The sequence below is a fragment of the Corvus kubaryi genome, unplaced genomic scaffold (genome assembly GCF_017639235.1).
Source record: "Corvus kubaryi isolate FWS band 111438036 unplaced genomic scaffold, C.kubaryi_AGA036_p1.0 37387, whole genome shotgun sequence".
NCBI lineage: Eukaryota > Metazoa > Chordata > Aves > Passeriformes > Corvidae > Corvus > Corvus kubaryi.
Window position 1 is genome coordinate 12,175,369 of NW_024581129.1, and position 24,626 is coordinate 12,199,994.

A 24,626-nucleotide genomic window follows, 5' to 3' on the forward strand; every position below is an offset into this window, starting at 1 on the left:
GTAACTAACCTCAAATGTAGTAGCAGGACAGAAAGGAAATGAAATTTTCCCCACCTCTAAACAATTATTGCAATCCAGTGCTCCTGTTCATTTCCATGAGCAGTAGCAGCAAAGGTACTCCCCCACTGAAACAGGGCCAGGTGTCACACCTGTGCCCAGGGATGCTCAGCACAACCTCAGATCACGGCACAAAAAGCCACATACAGTGGCCTTAGATGGACTCTGAATGCTCTGGGTGCAGGGACAGCAATTCCCCACTTAACCACAGCCTAAGGTCCCACACTGTTAGCCTGAGTGCACTGCTGAGGCTCAGGGCTTTCCCTGTCCTTGGCCAGCCTTTCCTGCCCCAGCCATGCCCAGGCTGCAGCTGCACCCAGGTTGGAGCAGCACTTACTGTGGCAGCAGCCACACAGGAGTGATTCCTCCAGCAACACACCCCAAAACCCAGAACAGCCTTGCCAGGTTTAAAATTTACTGCCCTGAAGTGCCCAAGTGCCTGCCGTGGCTGCACCTCCACTCTGCATAATTAGCATTACCAGAGAAAGTTTCAGAAGTCTGTAAGCTCTTCGAAGAAAAGAGGATGGAGTGTATATCTTCATTAAGGGATGGTGACACCCTTGACACAAGGCAGATCATCACTAGGAATGTCATATTTCAATTAGCTTTGCCCTGTGCTGATAGGACTTTGCATATCACACACTTTGCATACACATTTAATAATTGCAGGATTTTCTTAAGGAAAAATTTCAAATTTTTATGAGACGGGAAAAAGCATGAAATTATAAGGTCTTTTTCACTGTTAAATGAAAAAATGATTAACAATAAAAGGTACCGGATTAGAGGGAGACCAGAGGAAAGATGGCCCAAGAATGTAGGCAATGATTTGGGATTTGAGAAACACGAATTCAAATCCTAGCTCTGCTATAGTCCTTCTCCTGGCACATCACTCAGGCTGCTCAATTTTCTGGCTTCTCCTTCTGTAATAAAGAGATAATAGCACATACTAATCTCACAGGAATATTGGGACTTGATATCTCTTAAATGCCATGGAGCTGTGGAAATGAACTTGATGAAAACCCCTTTAATGCTGCAATCTGGAGAATATCCAGAGTGCAAACAATTGTCAACTGAAGTATTTTGGGTGTTTACATGCATGTGGAAATGTTCATAATGCCTGAATATGTCTGCACTGTAATGCTCATGAAGGAAATATCTCAGTGGTGTCAGAAAACAGGCTGCTATGTACAATAAATTCACAAGATAAGGCCAGTCTATATTTAACCCTTAAGACTTTTACTTGGTTAACTTAAAACACCACTTAGAAAGATGGAGAATTTAGAAAGTTCACAGAAGAATCCATCAGAAAGAAATTGGGATTGAATTCTTAAAAGAGAGGAAGGAGAAATTAAGAAATTGTTAAGATATTTCTTTACATTTGTATACGGTCAAGGAAAAATTACAATGCTAATTTTAGTTAGAGAGTTATAATTTGAAATAATCTACAGTGGTGTTTCCAAAAAACCCTTGTGTTAGGAGTCTGCCTCTTGTTTTCAAGATGTCCTATTCAATTTCACTGAGCCTTATGCCCCCGAATCTGCTGTGAGAGAGTACCTTTAGCTGCCCAAACAAACACAGAAATCATCTGCAGCAGTGATTAAGCACAATCTAAACAAGGACAGTGTCTTCCTTTACTTCTGAAGGAAGATCATGGTTTCAGTGAACCAAGCAGCAGAACCACCAGTAAATCAAAAGCAGACCACTGATATTCTGGTTTGTAGCCCTTTTACCATTTAGGAAATGATGAATTATAGCACTGGTTTAACAGTGACTCATGTAAACCTGCCCCCACACAACTGCTCTTTTGTCCAAGATCACTGGTGGTTTTACTCATACAAACTTCACATTAATGACAGCAAGAAAAACCCACAACATTTTCTTCCCTAGTGGGAAATGAAACTTTGGAGCACGCAGACTTAAAAAACCCCAAACCCACCAAATTAAACAAAAGTAGTATATTTAGTTCCCTAAACAGGAAAGAACATATAGAATGAAACATTTCTAACTGATGGAAAAGCAATATTACAAATCAGCCACCTAACACTGAGTTACCTTGCAGCAGCACTAGGGGGGGAAAAAAAAAAATCAAACACAGGTCAGGCTCAGGCACCCTAGTTAAGCTTTTTCTGAAGCAAAAACATTCATGAGAATATTCTCCTGCTCATCATTAGGAGCAGGTAAATGCCTCGCTGCCCCTGGTCCTTAACGAATTCCTACAATAACTGTTGAAGATATTTGAAGATATTGCAAAACAACAATGAATAATATGACAGTGGAGCAGATCTTAACAACTAAACAGTTCCCCATTCTAGCTCAGATAAAGTAATGGAGCAGAACTTACTGCATCATTTACGTTGTCTAACTACCATTCTTCATCCCTTTTTTATTGTAATTTTCACATACCAGTAATTCAAAGTGCTGCAATTTTAAAAATATTCAACTCTCTAGACTAATACTATCATTCAGACTGCATCAGAATAGAGCGAGATGAATAAATAAGAATACCATCATTAAATCTTTTTCTTCCCTATTTATTAGAATAAAGTTATAATATTGGTTTATTTCCAAGAGAATGGTGGTATTTTATAGTAGCTCTCTTTCACAATTATTTTTTTTCATGCCTCTCAGGTAGAAATCCTTAGATCACACTAAACTGCTCAGACTCCTCCATGGCATGCTATGATGTTTTGGAAAATAGATTTATTGTATTAACAATTTTAAAAGATGTGGTTAATGAGGGGGAAAGAAAGGACTCATAATCCCCTATAATATTTTCAATGCAATAACAGCTATTTCTCCCTTATTTTATTCTGCATGTTTACGATTCCAAGGAAAACACAGCTCACTCTAAAATTAGAGGAGTTTAAATGCTTTTCTTTCACTGGCTTTATAGGCCCTTCCAGTACAGCAAGCAACCTCTGTGTCACTGCCAGACTGCAGGAAGAGTGAAGGTAAGGCTGTTTGGAGAGCAAAAGCCTTTTGGCATAAATATCTTTGCATCCAGAAGGGTGTAAAACCTGGATAGTCATGGCAGACCTTCCCAAGGAAAAGCTGTCAAATTAGCATGAAGCAGCATCCCTGGTTCATCCTTTGTCTGTCACTTTAAAATCTCCTAGTCAAGGAAAGATGTTACTGATAAACCAAGAACACTTAATTACAGTATGGTTATCAAACTATGGAACAGCTGTGCACAACCTCAAGAGTAAGAAAAAACAATAGAATGGGCAAGAATTGTATAAACTTTCTGCCAAACACTGAAACATTTCTGATTTTTTTTCTCTTTTCAGAGAACTCCAGTGGAATACCAAAGGGAAATATCTTGTTTGCCAAAGGATTGCAGCTTCAGGCAAGGGAGTTGTGTAGGGGAGGGCAAAGCACAGCAATCCATCTTTCAGAATAAACTCGATTCAGAGGAATGCAGCATAGCCCAAGTGTCCAACCTGAGAGCCCTCCAGCGACCTCCACCTCCCTGTCAGATCCCTGCCAGCACACACGAGATCAATCCCAGCTCCTGTATTTCAGTTTTAGCTGGGACAGGACAGCCAGAGCAGGGGGATCATGGTGCTGCTGCCTAGCACTGCCCTCTGCAGCATTCCCACTTCAGAGAATTCCAGTTTGCCACAATGGAATGGGAAAACCTCTCCACTTCAGGGAGCAAGCGAAGACTCTGCTTATCTAGGTTTTACATCCACTTCTGCTACAAACCCCCTGCCAGTCACTATTTGTCCTTGATTTCCCACAGTATATTTGGAACAATTCTATCTCCTCTGCCTGTCATGCTTATTTTCAGTGGTTTTCTGGAACTGTCTTCTATTGCTTTGTTTACTGGTGTACTCAATGCACTGCAGCTTCGCTGGAGCACTGTAGGCACTACTGCACCATTAACAGAAGGTCAAATACCTAAATCCACAGGTTGTGAAACTGAATTTTAAAATCCAGGATTTCTCTGTAGTTAGACTGTTAAAACTTTACTTACCTCAACCTATTTCTCTATCAAAATGAAATAGGAAAATACTGCAAAGCAACCACAGCTAGGAATTAAACTAAAATTCAGCTGAAGGATACCGAATACAAAATTTGATTATCACAAGAGATTTGTGAGAAGAGGCAGATATTTGTTTCAATACATACAATTCCAACACCTTAACACCTGTGTGCTGGACCAGAATTTCTGTTTTGCAATGCTTTTTCTCAGGAAAGGAACAGGACAGAACATTTCAGCAGTACCGTAGCCATGTCCCCGTGTCCCGGGTGAGGAGGGCATCCCGCCCAGGCAGAGGGAGCTGCCAGGAGCCAGCTCCGATCCTGAGGCTCTTTCCAGGCAACACAAGGGCTGGGGCTGAGCCTGCTGACCCAGGGACCCCTCGGCCCCACAGCTGATAGATAGTCCTGCTGCTGGGTTATGAGCACCGGGGAAAATAATCAACAAATTATGCACGTGGAGGTTCGGCAGAGTTAAACCTTCCTCAGGTTCCAAATGAGCATTTTCTTCTTCTTTCTCCTTGTAGATCCCCAAACCTCTGCTTTAGCTTGTTGAGGGAAAAATGAGTATCTTTTCCTGGAAACTGCATTTATAGCTACTGAGGCACTGTATTCACAGTCAAATTAATGTTAGCTTCCTCAAAACATGCTGTGATTATCTCAGGGACCGCTGTCTCCCCTGGGTTAGAAACCACAACCTCCGTCGTGCAATTTTTACCAGAATTTTTCTAACAGAAGCTGTCTATTGCATCAAATTCTGCTAAGGGCTGTAAGGTTATTCTGTGCTAGAAAATACTGTTCGTGGCAGAGGAAAAGCTAAAAGCAACAAAGCACGCTGAGCACTACAGAATTGATTTAAATCTCTCCTCAAGATGAACAGGCTTTTTTTTCATCCAGTAAGGCAGGCAGTCTTTTTGAAATAATGAAATATTATTTCAAAGACATTTAGAGGAAAATTGTGTTCAGTGTAGGAGAATAAATGCAAACCTCTTCATGTTTCTAGCAGGCACTGTGTGTCTAATTTTTTCAGTGACACGAAACTTTGTGTGTTGGGGCAGAACTCAGCTTCTCACAGCAGAATTAATACGGCAGAAAAAAAAGGTGAATGTTGTCTATTATTTTGTCAATACCCATGTGCAACACAGAACAAAGAAGAGTGTATTATAAATGTATATAAAGCAAAAATATACTCAGCCTAATACAGAACAAGCCATGCTCATTACCCAATGCAACATATCTGAGAACTGGAGTTTATGTTAAGCAGAGAATTATTAAAAACTGCTAAAGAAGTATAAAATACACATCTACCAAGAATTACACAGTTTTGTCTGATACTTCTGTATTTACTGTAAGTATAGGAAGTTATATCATGAATAAAAAGGGCTTAATCATTATTGGGTTTATGTATGTGCTACAATGAAAAACTTTACTAGAGAATAAATTCCAAGTATGAATGAGCAACAAGTGTTTTGGATTTGAAAGCCTTTTCTCAGAAAGGGAAAAGGCAAAAAATTAATCAGCACAAATACTTTTTTCACGTGTCCTATAAATTTTGGAGGTTAATTCATGATATTCCCTATTCTGGCTTTACGAGAGCATTTTATAAAGGAAAGCATGATGAATTAATTATCCTTAGCTGTTCTGAGGGGGAAAAGTGTCTGTGAGAAATCTGTACACAAAGTAATCAGCCAAAGGTGGAACAAACACGACAGTGAAACCCAAACACATACAAGGGCAGTACAAGAGAAAATCACTTTAACCTGCAGCCAGAACCAGGCAAGCTGGTTTTCTAAGCATGTCACTGGCAAACTGCTGCTCACTGAAGGCTAAAAGCCATCAGACCCTTTACTTGTGCTCTATTAGTCTGGTGATGCAGCAGCAGCACAGCAAGCTGGGGAGTCCAAAGTATTTCTGCATTAATTGTGGCAGCACAGGAGAGATGTCGGAAAATCAACAGGCAACACAAAAACCAGGGCACTTACTGAGAGGAGGCTCCGCTCATGGAAACAATAGGCACCACTTGCATGGGGCTTCTGTGGAGTTTCCTGGGGAAAGAAAAACACATTCTTATTGGGAATGACGGATTCAGAAGAGCTCCTGCTTGTGCCCTGCGCTCAAGGAAGGCTTAAAGATTCAACAAAACATGCAATTGCTAATGCACTGCTTGGGCTGTCACTGTACACACTGTTGGGCCATAAGTGCATTTTTATTGTAGTACAAAGCCAAACAGCAAATTCTGGTTATTGATTCACAAGTGTGATTTTATAATTTATTTATTGAACATTCCATGCACAGTAAATACGTTCAGACAGTTTGCAATGCATTTGAAACCAGAAAATCTATGTTTTCATTGCAAATTTACCTACTAAAATAGACATTACTAAGCTATAACTGTAAATTTTCCCCAGCACAGGTTTCTGTTTCAATAAGAACACACCACTGTAATTTGCTTTCTGGGTATCCTTCAATGGAAAATTTGAAGCAATTTTTGCAAAAGAAAAATTATCATAAAATGCATAACCAAAAGGGGGCCATTCAGAATATATTTTACAAGCCCATATTTGGGAATTCCAATAGGGTAACACTCTATTCCATGCCACTCTTTCTAATTAATGAGCAGCTGCAACATGCAACATTTTACAGAATTTTTCACTGAATTTTAGTAGTTACAGTAAGCTCAGCCATGTTTTACCTAACAGATTCACCCTACATGCATTTTTCATTTCCACGTGCAAATGGCAATATGTACTGTTTGGTACAAATACCCCTGAAAACAGAATCGTTGGTCATATTTTGAGTCTCCAAGGATAATACACACCTAGGTCAGAGTATAATCAAATCATTCTGTAGGTAAATTTAAGATAGTTTATATCCACTTCAGTAAAATTCCAAAGAGTAAACATATTGGATAGTTTTTTCACACAATATCTTCCTCCTTATATGTGGTTTCATTTTAAACAAAAAAATTAAATAAACCGGTAAACTAAAAAATCAGAGGATTTGGGTCTTTCTACTGCAACTGAGGAAAAAGGGGAACAAGAACCAGCAGTACCAGAAAGGTACAAGCTCTACAAACACGCCAGGCAGCATTGCAATGACCACACACTCTGAGAAAAGAACTTCAGAATTTGGAAAGGTGACAAGCAGGAACAGCAAACACACTTGAATTTCTGTCTTCTTGGAGCTGGGACCATCTAGGAGAGCATCTCTCAGAGTTAACAGCCAACTTCACACTGGTGCTCTCAGCATCAACTGCAACTGACTGCCCAAACCCTCCCAACAACCAATTTCTGAGCTGAACACACAAGTTTCTTTCTATTTACATATTGTTGGGCAAAAGAAGTGTTGGACACACTTAGAAACTTCCACTTTGTACAGATTTCTCCCCACCCGAGGGAATGCCCAGTCCTGCTGGGGCAGTACAGCCCCCTGGCCACCACCATCCAGCTCAGGGCAGCTCCTCGTGCAGGCAAATCCCACAACACTGATGACATTCCATCACCTACCCCACAGCAGGTCACAATCTCCAGGGCTTGTACAGACCACTGGGCCGAATTTGTCTATCTTACCAAGCACACTTAATTTGTTACCCAGCTACTCAGGCAATACCTAAACAATGAGCAAGATTTCAAGTGCATTCATATGATTACACAAAGCAATTTTCAGTAGAAGGAAATACAGCTGGAAAATGCCAGTAGTTTCATGGGAAAACCCCCTAAATTCTGATAAAATCCTATTTACTGGTTGATTCTGGACTTGGACATTACACCTGATTCTTTACACCGACGTGAAATGCCACTGAGAGCTGTCCACACAACTACAAGCAATCCTGCGGAGCAACACGAGATGCACATTTTCAGTGCTAAATTTTCTCTTCCACAGCTGCCATAAATTGTAGCAAAACACAAAGTGGGCTCTTGTTTTGCGCTCCTATGACTCAGAAATAAATTCCCAATCAGCAAAGTTTTGCTTGCATCTGGTATTACAACATTTGTACGTGCCAGGCACACAAAGAACAGCAGAACTCTTCTGCAGTGCTCCTGTTCTGTCCAGAGGCATGGAAAACTCGAGAGGCAACTGGAGAAAGCCCTGCAAAGTGTGTAAGGAGAAGTTTGGCAGAGATGATGATCTATTAAGACTCAGTTAAGAATGAAAAAGTGTTTCGAGGTCAAAGTGTCAGGTGCACAGATAAGTACCAAGGTACCCCAAGGGCTTCTCCCTCAGGGCAGCAGCTCAGGCAGCCCAAAAAAGCCGAGGCTGTTCTGCAGGGTCACTGAGAGAGAGCCCCAGGCCATTCAGGCTTCATAAAATTTCACTCTACCCCAAGCATTCCAAGAGTATCCCAGATATGTTATTATTTTCCCATAGCAGTGGCTTCATTAAGCATTATATTAAAGAAAAAAAAAAAAAAAACGTAAAGCGATAATAAAAACCACTACTAATACATATATACAGTTACTAAGTCTGACTTAACATCCACTGCTTCAGACCTTTATCAAAAGCCTACGTCTAAATTGATCTAATCTGATATTTTTTAATTCTGTTCTAAAAATGCAATTAAACAATGATATCTGCTGCTGCAAGTTAAAATCCATTCCCTTTAGATAACAGCCAAATACAGCAAGCAGCGAGTTTTGCCATCATTAGACTTCTAACCATATTACTTCTATTTTGAGGCTTTTTTTGTTTGGTCTCAGTTTAATTTCCTGTCAGCCTTACAAGAGATTTCTAATGTTTGGGCTGTAGGATATGCTCTGATTAAAAATAATCTTCCCAATTACTGCCTGGCATGACTCTACTGCCACATGCACTCTGCCACTGGCTTCTGCATTTCTGTCAGCAGTAATTGTGTCTGTAGCTTCTAACTGTAAATGAAAACCCAGGGGGCATATTTGGGTTTCAGTTTCCTTTGCCCAGCCATATCTTTTAATTTGCACTGTCTGTCAAAAGGAGATGTTCGTAGGCACTAAAAGGAAATCCTCAGAACATCAGGTTAAAAAAAGGAAAAAGGAGAAAAAATGAAATGCAACTGGAATATGATAAACCACATTTGATATTTATGCCAGGATACTCAACACAGAGCAGCTCACTGCATTGATTAGCCTTAGAAGAGGGGGATTGAAACCATTTACTGAGCATTTCTAGCTGCACTTTATTACCATTAAATGTAATCCGAAATCTTAAGCATCACCTTAGTATGGCGCTTTTTAAAATTCAATCATTATAATTAATATTTTACAGAACAGCATTTCTTATCACAATAGAAAAAATTATTGTTTCTCAGGTTCTGGGTCCTGGGCTAAACTGTGCCATGGGGCTTCCATCTCCAGCCTTGGCTGATCCTCAGACATGGCCCTCTTAGACCTACACTGCCCCTTCTCCCCAACTTTTCAGTTCCTGTGGGGATTTTAGACCCCAATGGTCCCCTTGCCTCCATCCCCTCCATCCCAATGCACTGCTGCTCCTGGAGTCCCCAGATGCATCCTGGGGCTGTCAGTGGCCAGACCCATCTCAGGAGCTGGCTCTGCTCTCTGGACCCAGCTGGGCTGTGCTCCCTGGGGAGAGCCTGAAGCTCCTGGCTCTGTTCCCTCGGGAGCTGCCAGCTGCACCCAGGCCCTGGGACATCTGCACCCGGAGTCACGGGGCTTAAACCCAGCACTCAGTGCAGCCACAGCCACCAGACACGTGCTGGATGCATGTTCAGACCCTCCTGGATTGCCTTTTCCTCTGAGGAGTGCTGCTGTTGCGATGGAAAGGTGGCCCCATGTCCCCAGGGAGTGCTCTGTGTGACAAGAGCAGGATGGAATCAAGGTGCCCTGGAGTGGGGAATCTTGGGAAGAACAAAGCACCAAGCACAGACTGTACCCTGTGAAGTGGGCACAGAAGAAACTCAAGGAGGAGAAAAAACATCTGATACGACATCAGGAATGATGCTTTGTGTGGAAGGGAAAAGTGGGGTGTATGGGACTGCTGCAAAGGATAATATCATGAAGATGATTAAGAAGACAGTTGCAGTTATTGCTGGAAGCAAATATTCACTATAAAATGAAGAATATTGTAAAGTCCTCTGAAAATAATTTTCCATGAAGTCTCAATCTCTGGTCTTTCAAAATTAAGTAAATTTTTGTCTCAAAATTAAAATGGCACACAGCACATTTGGAATCCAAGGGATACAGAGAGCATGTTTTTGTACAAGGGAATAATGGAAGGGATTTTTTTGTGATAGCAGGATAAACACTGAGATTTGGTGAATGTGAGCAGGGATTTGTCCAAATAGCACTTAAAATTGAATAGCTTCTCTTGGCATAAGAACTTATTTGAAATATTAAATGCAAATGTTAGTGCTCTGCACTGTGTTTGCTGGTTGATGCTCTGTTCTGTATTGTTTGTATCTGTATAGGAGGGGAGACAGTGGGAAGGCGAGAACAGATTCCATCTCAGCTCTGTCCTGAACCTTTGGCACATCACTCTATGGTGCAACTCGTTCGTAGGGCTCTGCCCCTCAGCGCATATTCTGTGCAATGTGATGACAAAACAGATAAGAACTTCAACACATCATCTGAAAAGTCTGTGCAGCAGAGACTGTGACCACCACTGCCTTCACAACTGCATGGTGTTACAGAGGAAAATGGCACACACCTGTTAAAATTTCATTTTTAAAATAGTTTACAAGCTGTGTAAGTTCTTCGTGCCCCCTCTGAGCCCTAAGGGGCAGCAGCACTCCACATGCTGCAGTGCAGAACTAGACTGTGATAACCTCAAGCTATCTTTGTTCCTATTTCCATACCTTACCTGAGATAAAACCATCATTTACGAGGTATATCCCCCTACCTGTGACTGAAACTGCCAGAAGGTTTAAATAAATACCTGCTTTTTTAAAAAAATAAGGTAAGCCACTGAGTTAAAAATGGTTATTCCTGTGACTGAGGCCATGTGGATGTTTACATATTTGTTCAGCATAAAAACTGTAGGATTAAGTATGGCAGTAAACATTTTATGAAGTTGAAAGAAATGTTGGTCTCTTACAAAAGGACCTTTCAGAATTTTGGCTGCAGAGAGAGCTCACAAGCAGAGCCTCAGGTCAGGGAGAATCAGCTCCTCTGTCAATGCAGGGAAGGGGCAAGGCCCAGGGCATGGAGTTTCTCTATTCCTATTGTCATCATGACTCTTACGAGTTCCAGAACTCTTCTTCTGATTTTTTTTTGTTTGTTTCTCCCCACTTTTCTGCAGTACAGACTGTTCTGCCTCATGAGCAGGTGGAACAATTCCACCAATACCAGCAAGATTGCTCCCATGTTAACCATGGTAATGCATGGCTGTGCCCACCAGACTGAGATCATTTATCACAAATTCGAGGGAACAACACACTCAAAGGAGGGGCAGAAATAACAAAATAATTTCAAAAAGGCTTAACTGTTCTCATCTACCACTAGAAAATTCCTTCCACCTATTCCAGTGGTGAACTTTTAACCATGAATACCTTGCTCCTGACAAGCACTGAAAAGCAGGAACATTATACTTCCAGAACAGAGGGTTTACATTCTGCATTTTTAAACTAGTGGTTCTCTCATCTATCAAAGGTCAAGAAACGAATCACGCCTCTGTAAGGCAGTTTGGAAAGAAATATCCCACGTAGAGAGAAGAATGGTAAACTTATCTATTTTATATTATTTATTAACAGAAATGTTGACATTGCTTAAAAACTGTAGATGTTAATAAATAACATTTGAAATCAAAGACTGGAATAAGAAAAAATAAAAACAAACCAAAACCCACCAGTTTATCCAACAGCTTTGTGACTTATGACATAATTAGTCTTAGAGAAACAGCACAACTCTGAGCTACATCTATGAGCCCTAACAGAAAAATAATAGTTAGAGGGTCCATCACATCCCAGTGACTGGAGAATGTCTCTTGTGGACAAAGCAAAGAAAAAAATCTAATTTGGGTAGATGATGCACGCGACACCCTGCATTTAATGTGGATTGTAACAAAACCTGTTTGGGTAGATCAGTGGCCCCTCACCCAAGACAAGCTCATCGCACTCAACACATCAGTTGAGCAAATTTTCTCATCCAAACACACCAAATTTTCTGATCCAAAGACATTTTTATCACCACAGAAAATAAAAGCATCATTTCATGTGCTGGAGACAGAGAAGCGCTGGGATGGATTAGCTGGCAAACACCAATATTCAGGAAAAGGGACTTTTGTAAGGTCATCAGGTCTCAAAAAGGTACAGCCTTCCCCCAGATGTCCCATCAACCATGCTGGAGGCCATCCCCAGCCCATGGCACCCACCACAGGCCCATTGCTGCAGAGAAGGCAGAAGTTACTGCTGCCTTTGCATGGGGGCTATCGTAGTTTTATCAAAAGGATTCTTACTGTTTATGAAGAAAAATTATTTCAGTCTGAAAAAGAAGCAAAAATAAAATAATCTAAGCCTACCATGTTTGGAAATTTATTCCTGCTATGTTAGAACAACTACAACTGATTTCAAAAGTTAGTGTTTGTTTTATACAACACAAGACAGCCTTGGGCTGGGGCTGTTTTTGAAAGAATTGTTTATTGTCGTTGCTTCCAGCTGGGTGTAATTTGACAATGATTGCAAAATGTGAAGTCACAAGTACAGAGAAGTCCATGCAGATCCTACACTGGAGTTCAAGCACTCTTCTCTGATCAGAAAGAAAGAAAGGAGGAAGCTCAGCTGTGTCAAGCAGTAGATTTTCCCCAAGAGTAACATGATTTTCACTGGGAGAAAAAAGGACTGAAAAGTACACATGATGCAACCCATAGGCCAGGCACACAGAATACATCAGTGGAAAACTCTTAGACCCAGATTGGTTATTTGTAAATAAACAAAAAATGTGTTGTTTGTTTTTTTTTAATGAGTTCTTTCAAGGTGTGCTACATCTAAAGCAGAAAAAGAACCAGATTTGTAAACATCACACGTTCCTGAATGACCAGTTGCACACATTTTTTTCTTCCTCCACAACCTTCCCCAGCATGCCAGGAAAATCACAGGCTGCAGGTAATGGTACCACCTTCATCACTCACAGCTTCAGGAGCTTCACCCCAGCAAAGTGACACCTGTGAAATAAAACCACTCATCACCGTGAGCGGTCAGAGGCTGCCAAGGCTGGGACAGGAGCCTGCCGGCTCCTGCAAATCTCTCACCAGAGCATTTGAGCCTGACACTTAATATTCAAACTGGATTGCAAGCTATGTACTCAAGGATAAAGCTCAGTAATAATAAAGATTCACAGTCTGACAGGCTCAGCATACAAATTCTCAGTGCAGAGCTCACTTTGAAATTTTTTTTTTTTTAATCTAAAAAGGAATAAGGAATTTTCCTCTTATAAAGGAAACAACAGCACTTCCCATTTAGTGAGGGAAACAAAGGAATGAGAAAATATAATTTTAGTCTACATTTAGATATTGGTAAAGAAGCAACAAAATAAATATTTTATTTCAATACCAGAACACTGTGTCCCCAGTCCTTGTCTTGCTCATCAGACACAGGAGAACACCAAATAGGCTATGCAGTTTCTTTTTGTGCAGGGCCAAATCCTTTGAGCCAGAAATCTGCTACTTTAAAACATTTGAGAATTTGCCCAAATTTCCAAAAATTTATGGCTTGTATTTAGCACGTCAGCTGTGAAGTCAAAATCACCAGAAATATTTTAAACCTCAGTATATGTTACTCTAACATGATATCTAACCAGTGGTCTCACTAGTCCCGCATTAGGTCACCAATGAACAAATTTCTAGGTGTTGTTTAAACTTAATTCTACCCCTAAGTCTTACTCATGTTTTATTTTTTATTTTATCCACACTGCTTAGTACTGTGCTTTGTACAGTAATATATTAATTGTTTATTTTACAGTGGCACTGTAAAGTCATAGCCCTTTTTTTTTTTTTCCAATTTAATGTTTATTTTATGTTACAACAACCTGGCAAGTTGTTCCTGGGCTTTTTTTGTTTGTTATATAAATGTTATATATGTAGGAGTTGGTTTTAAATGAACAAAATTATAATTAAATGCCTAATAGTTTTTACACTGAAAATACTGTTACTAAACATTAGCTCCCCTTAGACTCTTGTGCTTGTTTTGTATTTTGCTTCAAATGTCTACACTTCTATTATTAAACCTACCTTTTTCTTTTAAAATCACATTGCATCCATCTTAACTCCATCTCACTAAATCACCTTGTTAGTCATACTTTGATTCATTACATTTCATTGCCTTTCATATTTAAATTATTCCATTACTTTTCCTACTCCCCACATTACCTTTGAACATGACAGGCCTCACTTTGTGCAATGATTATACTGCATCCTCACAGAACTCCCTCTATTAACACTTGATCATTCTCCATGCAAGTTTTCCTGCAGAACTGCTTTCCAAAACAATTCCAGACTTACACATTCAATCCCATCTCTTCATTTCATTTACATTTCATAAGCACCAAGGCAGCCAGCACTACAAGAAACCAAATTGTATTTGCTGCATCATAAAACAAGGGATAAACACTGAACTCCTGTCCCTCAACAAGCACATCATGTGCTGCTGAGCCTGCCCATGCAGGGATGCAGCCAGGAATGCTGATCCACATCCCTCAGGATCAGAGGTTTTGTGGGACACAAGATACAGAGGATTGAGGCACTGTGGAGTTCGGCTTATACCATGAAAATGTAACTATTTCCAATCTACAGAGGGAATAAGCAGCTGAAGCTCCAGATCATACAAATACGATTATTATGGCACAAACTACTGCTCATTCTTACTCTCTTCTTGACCAAAGCTACATTTCTCAGGGATTCCACTCACAATCAGCATTCACTTCTCAGACCTAATACAGAAATGAAGCAATAGCTCCTCTATTCCCATAAAAATATTTCTTCACGGATTTCTTAATTGAGCCTTAGAAAAAGATCATCCCTGATGCTAAGCAACAGATCAGCATCTCTCTTCAGAGAGCGCAGATATGAAAGTGCAGTAACCTGAGCTCAAACTGAGGGTGAAGTGGTTGAAACAATACTAAAACTGGATGTTCCTCAAACTGCCCTCCCCACTGCTTCCCAAAGAGGGTGTGTGAACAATCCTTCCTGCGAAACTGGCGCTGCTTCTACGCACTCCCCAGCAGTGGCAACTCAGAGAAGACAGAATCTTCTCCAAACTAATTTATCCTCATGAAAGCTGCTCTGCTGCTTTTTGGCTTCTCAGTCCAGGAGCAGCAAGTTCCCTCGGGGCTGGGAAGTGCCCCTGTGTAGGTGCTGATCCTGTCCTGGGGAATGGGGGGTGGAGAGCAGCCAGAGCTGGCAGGAGCTGCATGGGCTGTGCTGCCACAGCCTCCAGAGCAGCCACCAAGTGCCCAAAGCTGTTTGCCAGCTGTAGTATCTAAATTATTATCTCTATTTGCAATCAAGAGTTAGATTGGATTCATAAAGCTGCCATGCTTCAGGGCAAAAACCAAATCCTGCCTGGCTGCAGTGTAAGGTGTCTTAATCTTTCTAGGGGTTAAGAGAAATTGTTAGAAGGACTAGGAGATAACTGCTTGCTCCAATGGAATTTTATTCCAAATTATTCAAATTAAAAATGGCTCAGTATCTTGTCACTGAAGGCAATCACTCTGAAAGCACCACATACTCACTGCTGTCAGATAATAGTTTGTCTAAAGAAATCGTAGCAATGTTTTTTGGTTTTTTTTTTTTTAATCTCACCTTGTAAAACATTTTGGAAATACTTTTGAAATTAAAAATATTAAACATTTTAAATCATTAATAAGATCTAGCCTACTAAACAAAAACAAGATTATTTTCTTTGTTCAAAAATACACCTTCACAGTTTGTAGCTTGAAAAATCTGCAGAAGGAATGATTCAAGTCTCATAGCCACAACTCACAGAGAACTGGTAAAATGTCTTTGTCCTGTTTAAATATCAAAGCTCTTCTGGGTATCAGTTAGATCTACCCATCAAAATTCAGATACTTGTGAATAATTCAAGATGTTATGCTTTAACTTCTATCAGCAATTCCCTTGAAGAGGAGCAGTAAGTAAGCATTGCTTATAAGTTATGGCATGGATGCATATAATTAATATTTCGATGTACTTCACCTGTCTTACTGTTTGCTCTCGTGATATTAAGTTGGTATTAAATAAATAACACACTCAGATAACTTGTCCTACTTTTCAAAGATGCTCCAATTTATGTAATTGCTATATTTGATTTATTGTTGCATCTTTACTCAAGTTACATATTCTGTTAATGTGCTATCAATGTAATTAGCTCTTTCTTAGTAGGAAACCCTTTTTAATCAAGCCAGCATTTTTATTGCAAAAGGAATTCACTGCTTGTACTCTCATGGACTCAAAATACCCTTTTAATGGTGTGAAGTAACCTGCTTCATCTTTGCATGTTTTCCTTGGCATGCTGAAGCAAACCAGAGACAATGGGCCGTTACTCAAGCATAAGAAAAATAGTAGCACCCCACTGACAAACCTCAGAGGTGACTAAAGGCACATAAAATCTTACAAAAACAACAACTGAAGTGTGCCCTCATTCTTCAAATAAGAATTCAGAGAGAGCCTCTGTCCACGTGACTGTAAATTATATATTAAAGATTACACGGTTTTGAAATTAAATCCAGCAATATGAAGAAAAACTGAGTTCAGCTTTTCTAATTTGCTAATAGTGAAGAGTTAAAAAATTTTACTTCATTAAGTAAATACACATCTTTGGTTAGAAGGATGAAGAATCAACACACAGCTTGTATTCCTGAAATAAACTTTGTTTCTGCTGCCTACAGCATTGTAAACTGATGTCCTCTAGGAGCTCTGCCTGTCCGCTCTCCAGACTCACAAAGACACCACTCAAGGGGTGGGGACACAAGGAGAAAAAAATTAATTTCTGAAAACGGGGAGAAAATTAACTTGTTTATACTGCCTTCCCTCCATCATTTTCATTCATGAAGGGTATTAATTTTGACTATTAATTAGAGTGGCATCTGTCTCTCCCCCACTGGCAGGAGACCAGTGAGCACAAGCACCATTAGCTGCTGGTCCAGGTGTGCAGTGACTGAAAACTCATTTCTGAACTGCTCCACCACAGGAGCAGCAATTTACACAGAATCAGCTGGCTCAAATACACCTTCAAGAACACATGAAGTGAGGATTTTCAGTATATAGAAGCATTCTGGATGTATTTTCCAAACTTAACTTCCCTTAGCAGAACAGATCAGCAATGCACTAAGATACCAACTGCTGTACATGAGACAAAAGCTCTAAGTCCAGAAACCTAACACAGATATTATCCCATTTATTCCATAAATCAGCTGGCTTTAGGAAAGCACACAACTACGTCGTAGTCTGAAAGAAAATTACTGTCATTATATGTAAAACCTGTTGCATTTCTAGGAAATTCTGAACACACAGTAATAAATTGCACTGATAAATTTTTAAGACCTGTAACTTAAAAGTAAACTGTGTCATATGTCTCAGGATTGGGTTTCTCCATATTTTTTGTCTTCTCTACCTCGTTCTTTTATCTCACGGCAAATACTCTGCCCTGTCAGCACGTGTACTATAACAGAAGCATAATTACACATGCACTGCAAGGGAGAAACACCTCAAGTATCACATTTCAGGGAAGTTGGACTGACAGTTGGAACACAGAAGCAAAATGCCCACCAGACTGGAGCATTTATGAATTCCTGCACAATTCCAAATGCTTTTTGTGACTTCCATTATCTTTGTGAACCTGCTATTTATACCAAATTTACCTTTGATGCTTCAGCATTGTTTCCCAGTCTTGGAGTTTCTCACTGCATGTATCAGTCCTGTAGTGTCAGACAAAAAGTTTCCATTTATGGATAAGAATAGAGCACACATTTCCTTCCCAATGTGCCAAACGCCAGACTGATAGCAATGGAATCTCAATATAATCCTCTAATGCCTGAAACCCTTTCAAGTACCTCAATACATCAAGTGTTAAACGTTTTATAACACCTATAAACACTCCAAGAGTCTAATGAAGCTTATACTACTAAGAGTGCAACAAGTGAAAGGTGATGTAAAAATCAATTTTCTTTCACCTCAGCTGATTTATATTCCTTCCTGAACAAATTAATTTCACACTAAGCAACTGGTTTAATAAAACTTCAGAGCAGCCCTGTATTAAAGAGTTTTGCTCTTACTCCAGGCAGAGATAACTTGGAAATAGTAGTAAAACAGCAGTCTGGGATTACTCTGCAATTTGTAAAGCCTGGCCTGCCTCATTTCACAGCTTTTTCTCACTGAGTTTTATTTCTGAACTTGTGAAAATGAATTTTAAAAAGCACAATGCAGGTTTGCAGTCCAGAAATAACACCATAAACAATAACATATAAAGATATACCAGGCAAGTATGAAAATATATCCCAGGAAATAAACATGTTCAGAGCCCTAGTGCCCAAACTGAGAATTAAGCTGTGCTTAATTCTAACCCTGTCTGCAATACAAATACCTGTATTATAAATAATAAAATCAAGATTGCTGAGGTACTTGATATGAAACAGGGACGTGTCATTGCAGCACAGCTGGAATATTCAGCATTTCTGTCCTCTCCTCTCTGCTGTTGGAGCTGCCATTGCATTTTGCATCCCTCACAGCCACAAGAAATCCCTGCACACAGAAGGGCCCCACCTCCTTTTCCCCATCCCCACAACCAAAGTTTTGCTGGGTAATGAGGAAGAAGACAGAGATAAAAACTGAATTTCAAAACAAAGTCTGTTTTCTATTCATAGACTGAAATAACAGTGAAATAATAGTGACAAATTATATACATTAAGACCTTTCTGTAGCTTTACTTGCAGCTCCTCTCAGTTGCTCAATACAACTGCATTTTCTCACAGAGACTTAAAACTTAACCAGCTAAAAAAAAAAAAAAAAAAATGCAAGTAGGATGCAACACTCTACAGAGTGCACAGAACACAAAACCAGGGGCTCAGCCTGACAGGAAAAAAAAAAAAGCAAAGAAAACAAAAAAAAAAGCTCTGAAAACTGAGATCAGCTGAGCTTTTTTACCATTATTATGTCTGTTGACTGTACTCGTGACAGAAGTCAACACTACAGACTGGATGTAACTCTTCTCCCACCTCACTCACACATCTTCCTGTGGCTTCCAGGGTATAATCCTAAGGCAAAAATGTTCATAAAAACAGGTGCACAGCAAAAACGGGAACCTAGAATGTATGGAAAATGTGTGTAATAAATATCTACAACACGATTTGAGTAATTTCAGAAATATTAACGCATCTCTGTTTGTTTAAATAATGTTTTTGAAAGTAATTTCACTTTTTCCGAAATAGACACGTATTACAATTGTGCTAAGCATTTTTAGCCAGCATGGAGATTTGATTTGCTTGCTATTGATTGAAAAACAATTGAACAAAATCACTGCTATTTTTCTGAGATTAAAAACGTCATTGGAGGCTTCAGGTTTATGTTTTCTGATGTTGCTTAAGCTGAAAAAGCTAATGTGGTTTGTAACCCCAATGCCAATTCACCAAAACATGAAGCAGCAAATAGACCACAATTAGATCCATAATGGTAACTTAAAGTAACACAAGATAATTGAAAGTTGTTTTCTTTTTTCTCATCTCACCTGCATGAAAATTTCCTGAATGACACAATGTGAAAGCACTCAAAAAATGAGTTTACCATTAAAGACTGAAATATGAACAGTGCGATTCAGAGTGGGGGCAGGCTGTGGCAGGAAGAAAGCATGCACTGGTCTAGTTTGTGGAAAGGCAGTCAAGGAAATTATTTACCTTCTGTTTTCCAAAATACAAAAATATATAAACAAGAAGATTTGACAACGGGAAAATTTTGCCTGTCTGACTCCAATCATTTAAAGGAGTTCCAAAGGAACAAAAAAGGCAAAAAGCTTTATAGGAAAGGCAAATAAATGAAGATTTCTTATACAACAAATCAAGATGTCAATTATTTTAACAAAGAGAAACTACGGGGACATTTGACTTAACTCCATTTCTAAACACTGCATCAATGATTTTCCTTGACACTGTATAAAGCTATTAACAGATTCCACAAGAGATTGGAGAAATTTAAGTATTAATGGAGTCTTTACAAAAAATTAAGAACAAAATGAGAAAATCCTTATGTTTAAGGCATTCGGGTTAATTATTTCAACCTGGTGGACAAGAACAAGGTAAATCTTCATTTCAACCTTTACATTTCTAGGCATACTAAAAAAGGGTGATAATCTACATACTGTATTCAACTCCTAACCCTACCCCCACATTTGACCAGGTATGATTTTAACCTAATGAAAACTACATGGTGTAAACTGGCAGATCAAATTATTCCTTTTTCATAGGAAACAAGACACATTCTGATGGAGTAACGAATAGTTGTCCCAGCTCACTGCATTTTGCCATGCTTTAAAAATCCCTCCAATTCCAGAGTGGTACTTATTTGAGAACCTTGGTTTCAGCTCGTATTTTAACGATTCTTAGATTGGCTTGAATGACAAAAAGAGTTCAGTTCAGTTCTGAAGGCTTTGCTTGTTCACAAGTGGTTCTGACCAAGCCTTTTTGCTCAGTCCTTAGTCTCCAGCACTGAGTGCCGGGAGAAAGAGCTTCTAAATAAAACTCCTAATTGAAAATATTCTCCTCAAGAACCATCCATAATCCATTTGTAAGTCCCTGCTTGCTTACACCATCAGTAGAACAAGCTCTCGACCCAGTCACTGACTGTATTTGAAACTGTTTCACACCTTTTAAACACAACTTTCAACCTAAGGGCACAAGGAATTTTGGCAAACTCTACTACGCCACATTCCCTCTGCTTCCAAGTGTTGCCTTCAATACACAAATCACAGCTCACCATATCTGATTATTATCTCTCTACTTGATAATCAGGATTCCAATTCTTCCTTCCTTCCACTACCACTTCTGCCAATCTTTTTTGCCTACAAAAGGTCTGTATCAGAATTACATTCATTTCCTAATCACAGTGTCATTTTCCTGAATTGACAGCAGATTTGCAAACGAAAGTGCAAATCTCAAAACAGTCAAGCCAGAAGATGTGCTGGGGGAGCCAAGTTCTCTAAACAAGGCAGACTTGAACAGCAGCTCTTTGCCAAGCAGCCAGAGCAGGATATTCCACTGCTTTTTGTTGATTTAAGGTCTGTGGCACACTGCAGCTGTCACAACGAAGGGCAGACAAAAGACAGGCTATTGACTACAAAATGCATTAAACCACACCAGTTTTATAAAGTATTCACTTGGCATTTGTCTCCTGTAACATGTCTCTGTGTAATACAAGGCATTTCTCTCCCTCCTCGCTCTTTAGAGAGATATGAAGTTTAATGTACTGACTGGTACTTAACAATCAGATTTTGTCAGCTTTTGTGCTGAATGGCACCTTCCTTCTCCCATTGCCTTTCCCAGCACTATTCACAGGGTAAATTATTGCCTCATTCCCAGGGAAGGTGACAGATCCATGCAGTACCTCGGAGCACTGAGCTTGGGAGGGAGCCATGTGCTGTCAGGCAAATCACCCTGATGGCACATAAATCCTCCCTGCTGTCACCAGGGGCACTTCCATCTTGTGCCTCCCTCCCCTCTGCTCTCCAGGCACTTCCCCACATGCACACACAGCCCTGGGGCTGGAGGGGGGTACTGCAGGCTGCATCTTTGGGAAGGTGCACACAGGATGTGCTTTCCCTCACCCATTTCTCAGGGTGAGGGATGCAGTGTTGGTCTGATCCAGGTACTCATTTTCTCCTTGCAAGAAAGGCCCCAAGACTGAGAGACCCAAGCAAAACCCCACATGCTGTGCACAGGTGAGGTGCCTGTGGACCAGCAACAACAAATAAACACAATCTTCCACCCTTTCCAAAATGACCCATCCTGCTCTCTTGCCAAGTCCTCTCCACATATCCAGCCCTGATCTTCCACAGGTAAAGCCCTGGGAAGGGCTGAGGTGGAAAGTTTAACTGGTTGATGCTACAATGAATCAGGCAAAAACATACCCAGAACACCAAAAAAACCAATTAGCAAGACACCATTCTGTTAAAATTATTTGATTCTCAAACAAATCCTCTCCCCTCAGTCCACCAAGAGATCTTAACACCTTCTTTTAACGTGAGACCACAGTCTGTAGCTCAGATTGCTCTGAATTGAGCTCATCTGAGCATAATTTCACTGTTAATGGGAGCTGTACAAGGAACTCATTTAGTTCAGCTGAGCACATTATTCAGCACAGAACTGAATAATTTGTGCCTGAGAAGTTTGATGGCATTAACAAAATTCCAAAACAACTGCTGGTGAAAGAACTTCGCTTTCACTACTCTGCTCCTTAGAAAGACACTCCGGTCATGTGTTCAGGATCCAGAGGATGAATGGAAATCATGAGCTAAGGAAGCCTTTCCATCAACAGCAGGAACAAGATGTGAGAGGAGACAGGAACAGCTGTGAACAAAATCCACCTCTGTCCCAGAGAAAGTAGAAAAGCTGAATTCAGTTCAGAAACAGCAACGACACACGTGCACCAGGCCTTGCGACACACTGAATGCAAGGCATTGTAAAACGCTGTTTTAAATAAAGCATTCTGAATCACTTTGTTCACCTATAAACTATCCAAGAGTGAACACCACTATTTTAGATCCTTCACCATCGAGGAAAAAAATCTAGGAAACAAAATTACGCACTTCATTCAAAAGTGAGGAACTGAAATACAATGGCATTGTCACTTAAGAGAAATCGATTCTACAGCTGCCTGAAACATTACAGTTTCAAATCCCATAGCAAGCTCCTTCCCTGGAAATATTTAAAGATCAGATCCACAATAATTTCAGTTCTAAATTACCCTGTTCCTTCCTTCCTCTTCATCAGGTTCAGATTTTATTTATTCTACTTTTTGCTGTCATATTAATATATCACTGAAAATACATTTTCAACTATTTTAAGAAAAGAACATGTTTTTTTTAAATAATTTATCTTAGACAAGAAATCACTTTGAAATAATGTTACAGCTCAAATAAATTTATAGTTCCTGCAACCAACATAAGTATGTATTTTCCATTTTCTTTTTAGCTGTGTATATAATGAATTTCACAGATTTTGCTGATGCAAACATGACCCAGTCTAAAGAAATTCCTTATCAGTAACAGCAACAGACACAAAAATCTGCAAACAATGTAAAGTGATAATAAAAGAAGATGAAGAATGGATCATCTAGGTTGTAAAAATCAACTGGAAGAACCTTTTTAAGTATAAAAAGGGAGGCAGAAAAGTTCTCACCATCTGTACATAATCCAGGCCCAAATTATTTACACGGACTGGTATTGGAACAACTGATGGGTTTACTTCAGTTTGGGGGTGGAGGGAGGGGATCTATGTCTATGCACCTTGAAAAAGAAAATAAATTTGTCTGCAAAATGTGCAGAACCAGAAGGAAAAATAAATAAATGCTTACAAGATTATAAAATTTAAATCAGGTATTTAACACAAATACACACATATAGAGTAACACATTTATACTGATTTCTATCAATGTTTCTATGGCAAAATCACAGACTCATATCAGGGGGAGGGTCAGGAGAGACCTGTGATAGCTTTGGCATCAAAAACAGATCAAGAATTTGCAGATTATGTAAATTATGTAGCAAATCCAACTATAAACAGAAGGCATTTGGAAGCAATTTGAATATTCTGATCGCTGTCCTACCTGACTTTCAATTAATTCTCAAGACAGTTATTTCACCCGTTCACCACTGTGTTTGTTTCATGCTTGATTTCACCATAATAAACGATGTGATATTTTTAAAGTATCAAGTGTCTTTTTTTGCTGTGAGAAATGGAAAGCCCAATTTGGCTTACCTTTATCTTAGAAATATGCAGCATAATAATACAGCTTGCCAGTGGACTAAATTAGAAATCCCTGTGAGCAGTGTCAGTGTTCCAGAGCTGATGCAGGTTTGTGGTTTTTGGTTTGGGTTTCTGTTCATCTGTATTGATTGCTTTACTCCAGTGAGGATCCTTGTAGTAGTCAGTGCCATCCTGACTTGACCTGTGATATCCCAAGAGGACTGAGAAGCAGAGCCTGAAAACTGAAAGGAAATACAGGAGCTCTCCACCGAATTAAGGGAATGGTGCAAATTTGGGTCCCTGAGTCTGCTGTGGTGACAGCCAAACATTAACCCCTAGCCTGGCTACTAAAAAACAGAAATACTCCCACAGCTTGTACTTCCCCCTATGGAAATATAACTCAGCCTATACAGAAATGCTCCGAATTCGACCAGTTCATGCTAGGGAAGCTACAAAGAACTAGTCTTTGGTATCTAGCTTAAAATTTTTATCAGCTTTGAGAACTTCTTCTCTCAAAGAGACTTCATGAGTAAAATTGTATTTGCAGTGAAGGACAAAGGACAGACAAAACAAGTCACTCCAATTAAGATTTAAAGCTAACAGAGCAGGTGCCTGCCTTCATTTCTGCCATGGATGGGTGTCATTTGAGAACCAGGCTTAAGTTTTTTCTCCTTTATCTCCTGCAGTATTACAATTTTTGATGAGTTTGTCCATAGC

General features: G+C 39.8%; 1 protein-coding gene across 15 annotated transcripts in view; it reads right to left on the reverse strand.

Annotated features, from left to right (window-relative positions):
• The window catches only part of RBFOX1 (RNA binding fox-1 homolog 1), a 1,110,759-nt gene that overhangs the window by 644,047 nt on the left and 442,086 nt on the right, over positions 1–24,626 (reverse strand). For all 15 annotated transcript variants that reach the window (XM_042037784.1, XM_042037778.1, XM_042037788.1 and 12 more), the window contains one exon: positions 6,021–6,083. In XM_042037784.1, coding sequence (XP_041893718.1) covers positions 6,021–6,083 — 63 coding nt within the window. The remainder of the gene's footprint in view (positions 1–6,020; positions 6,084–24,626) is intronic.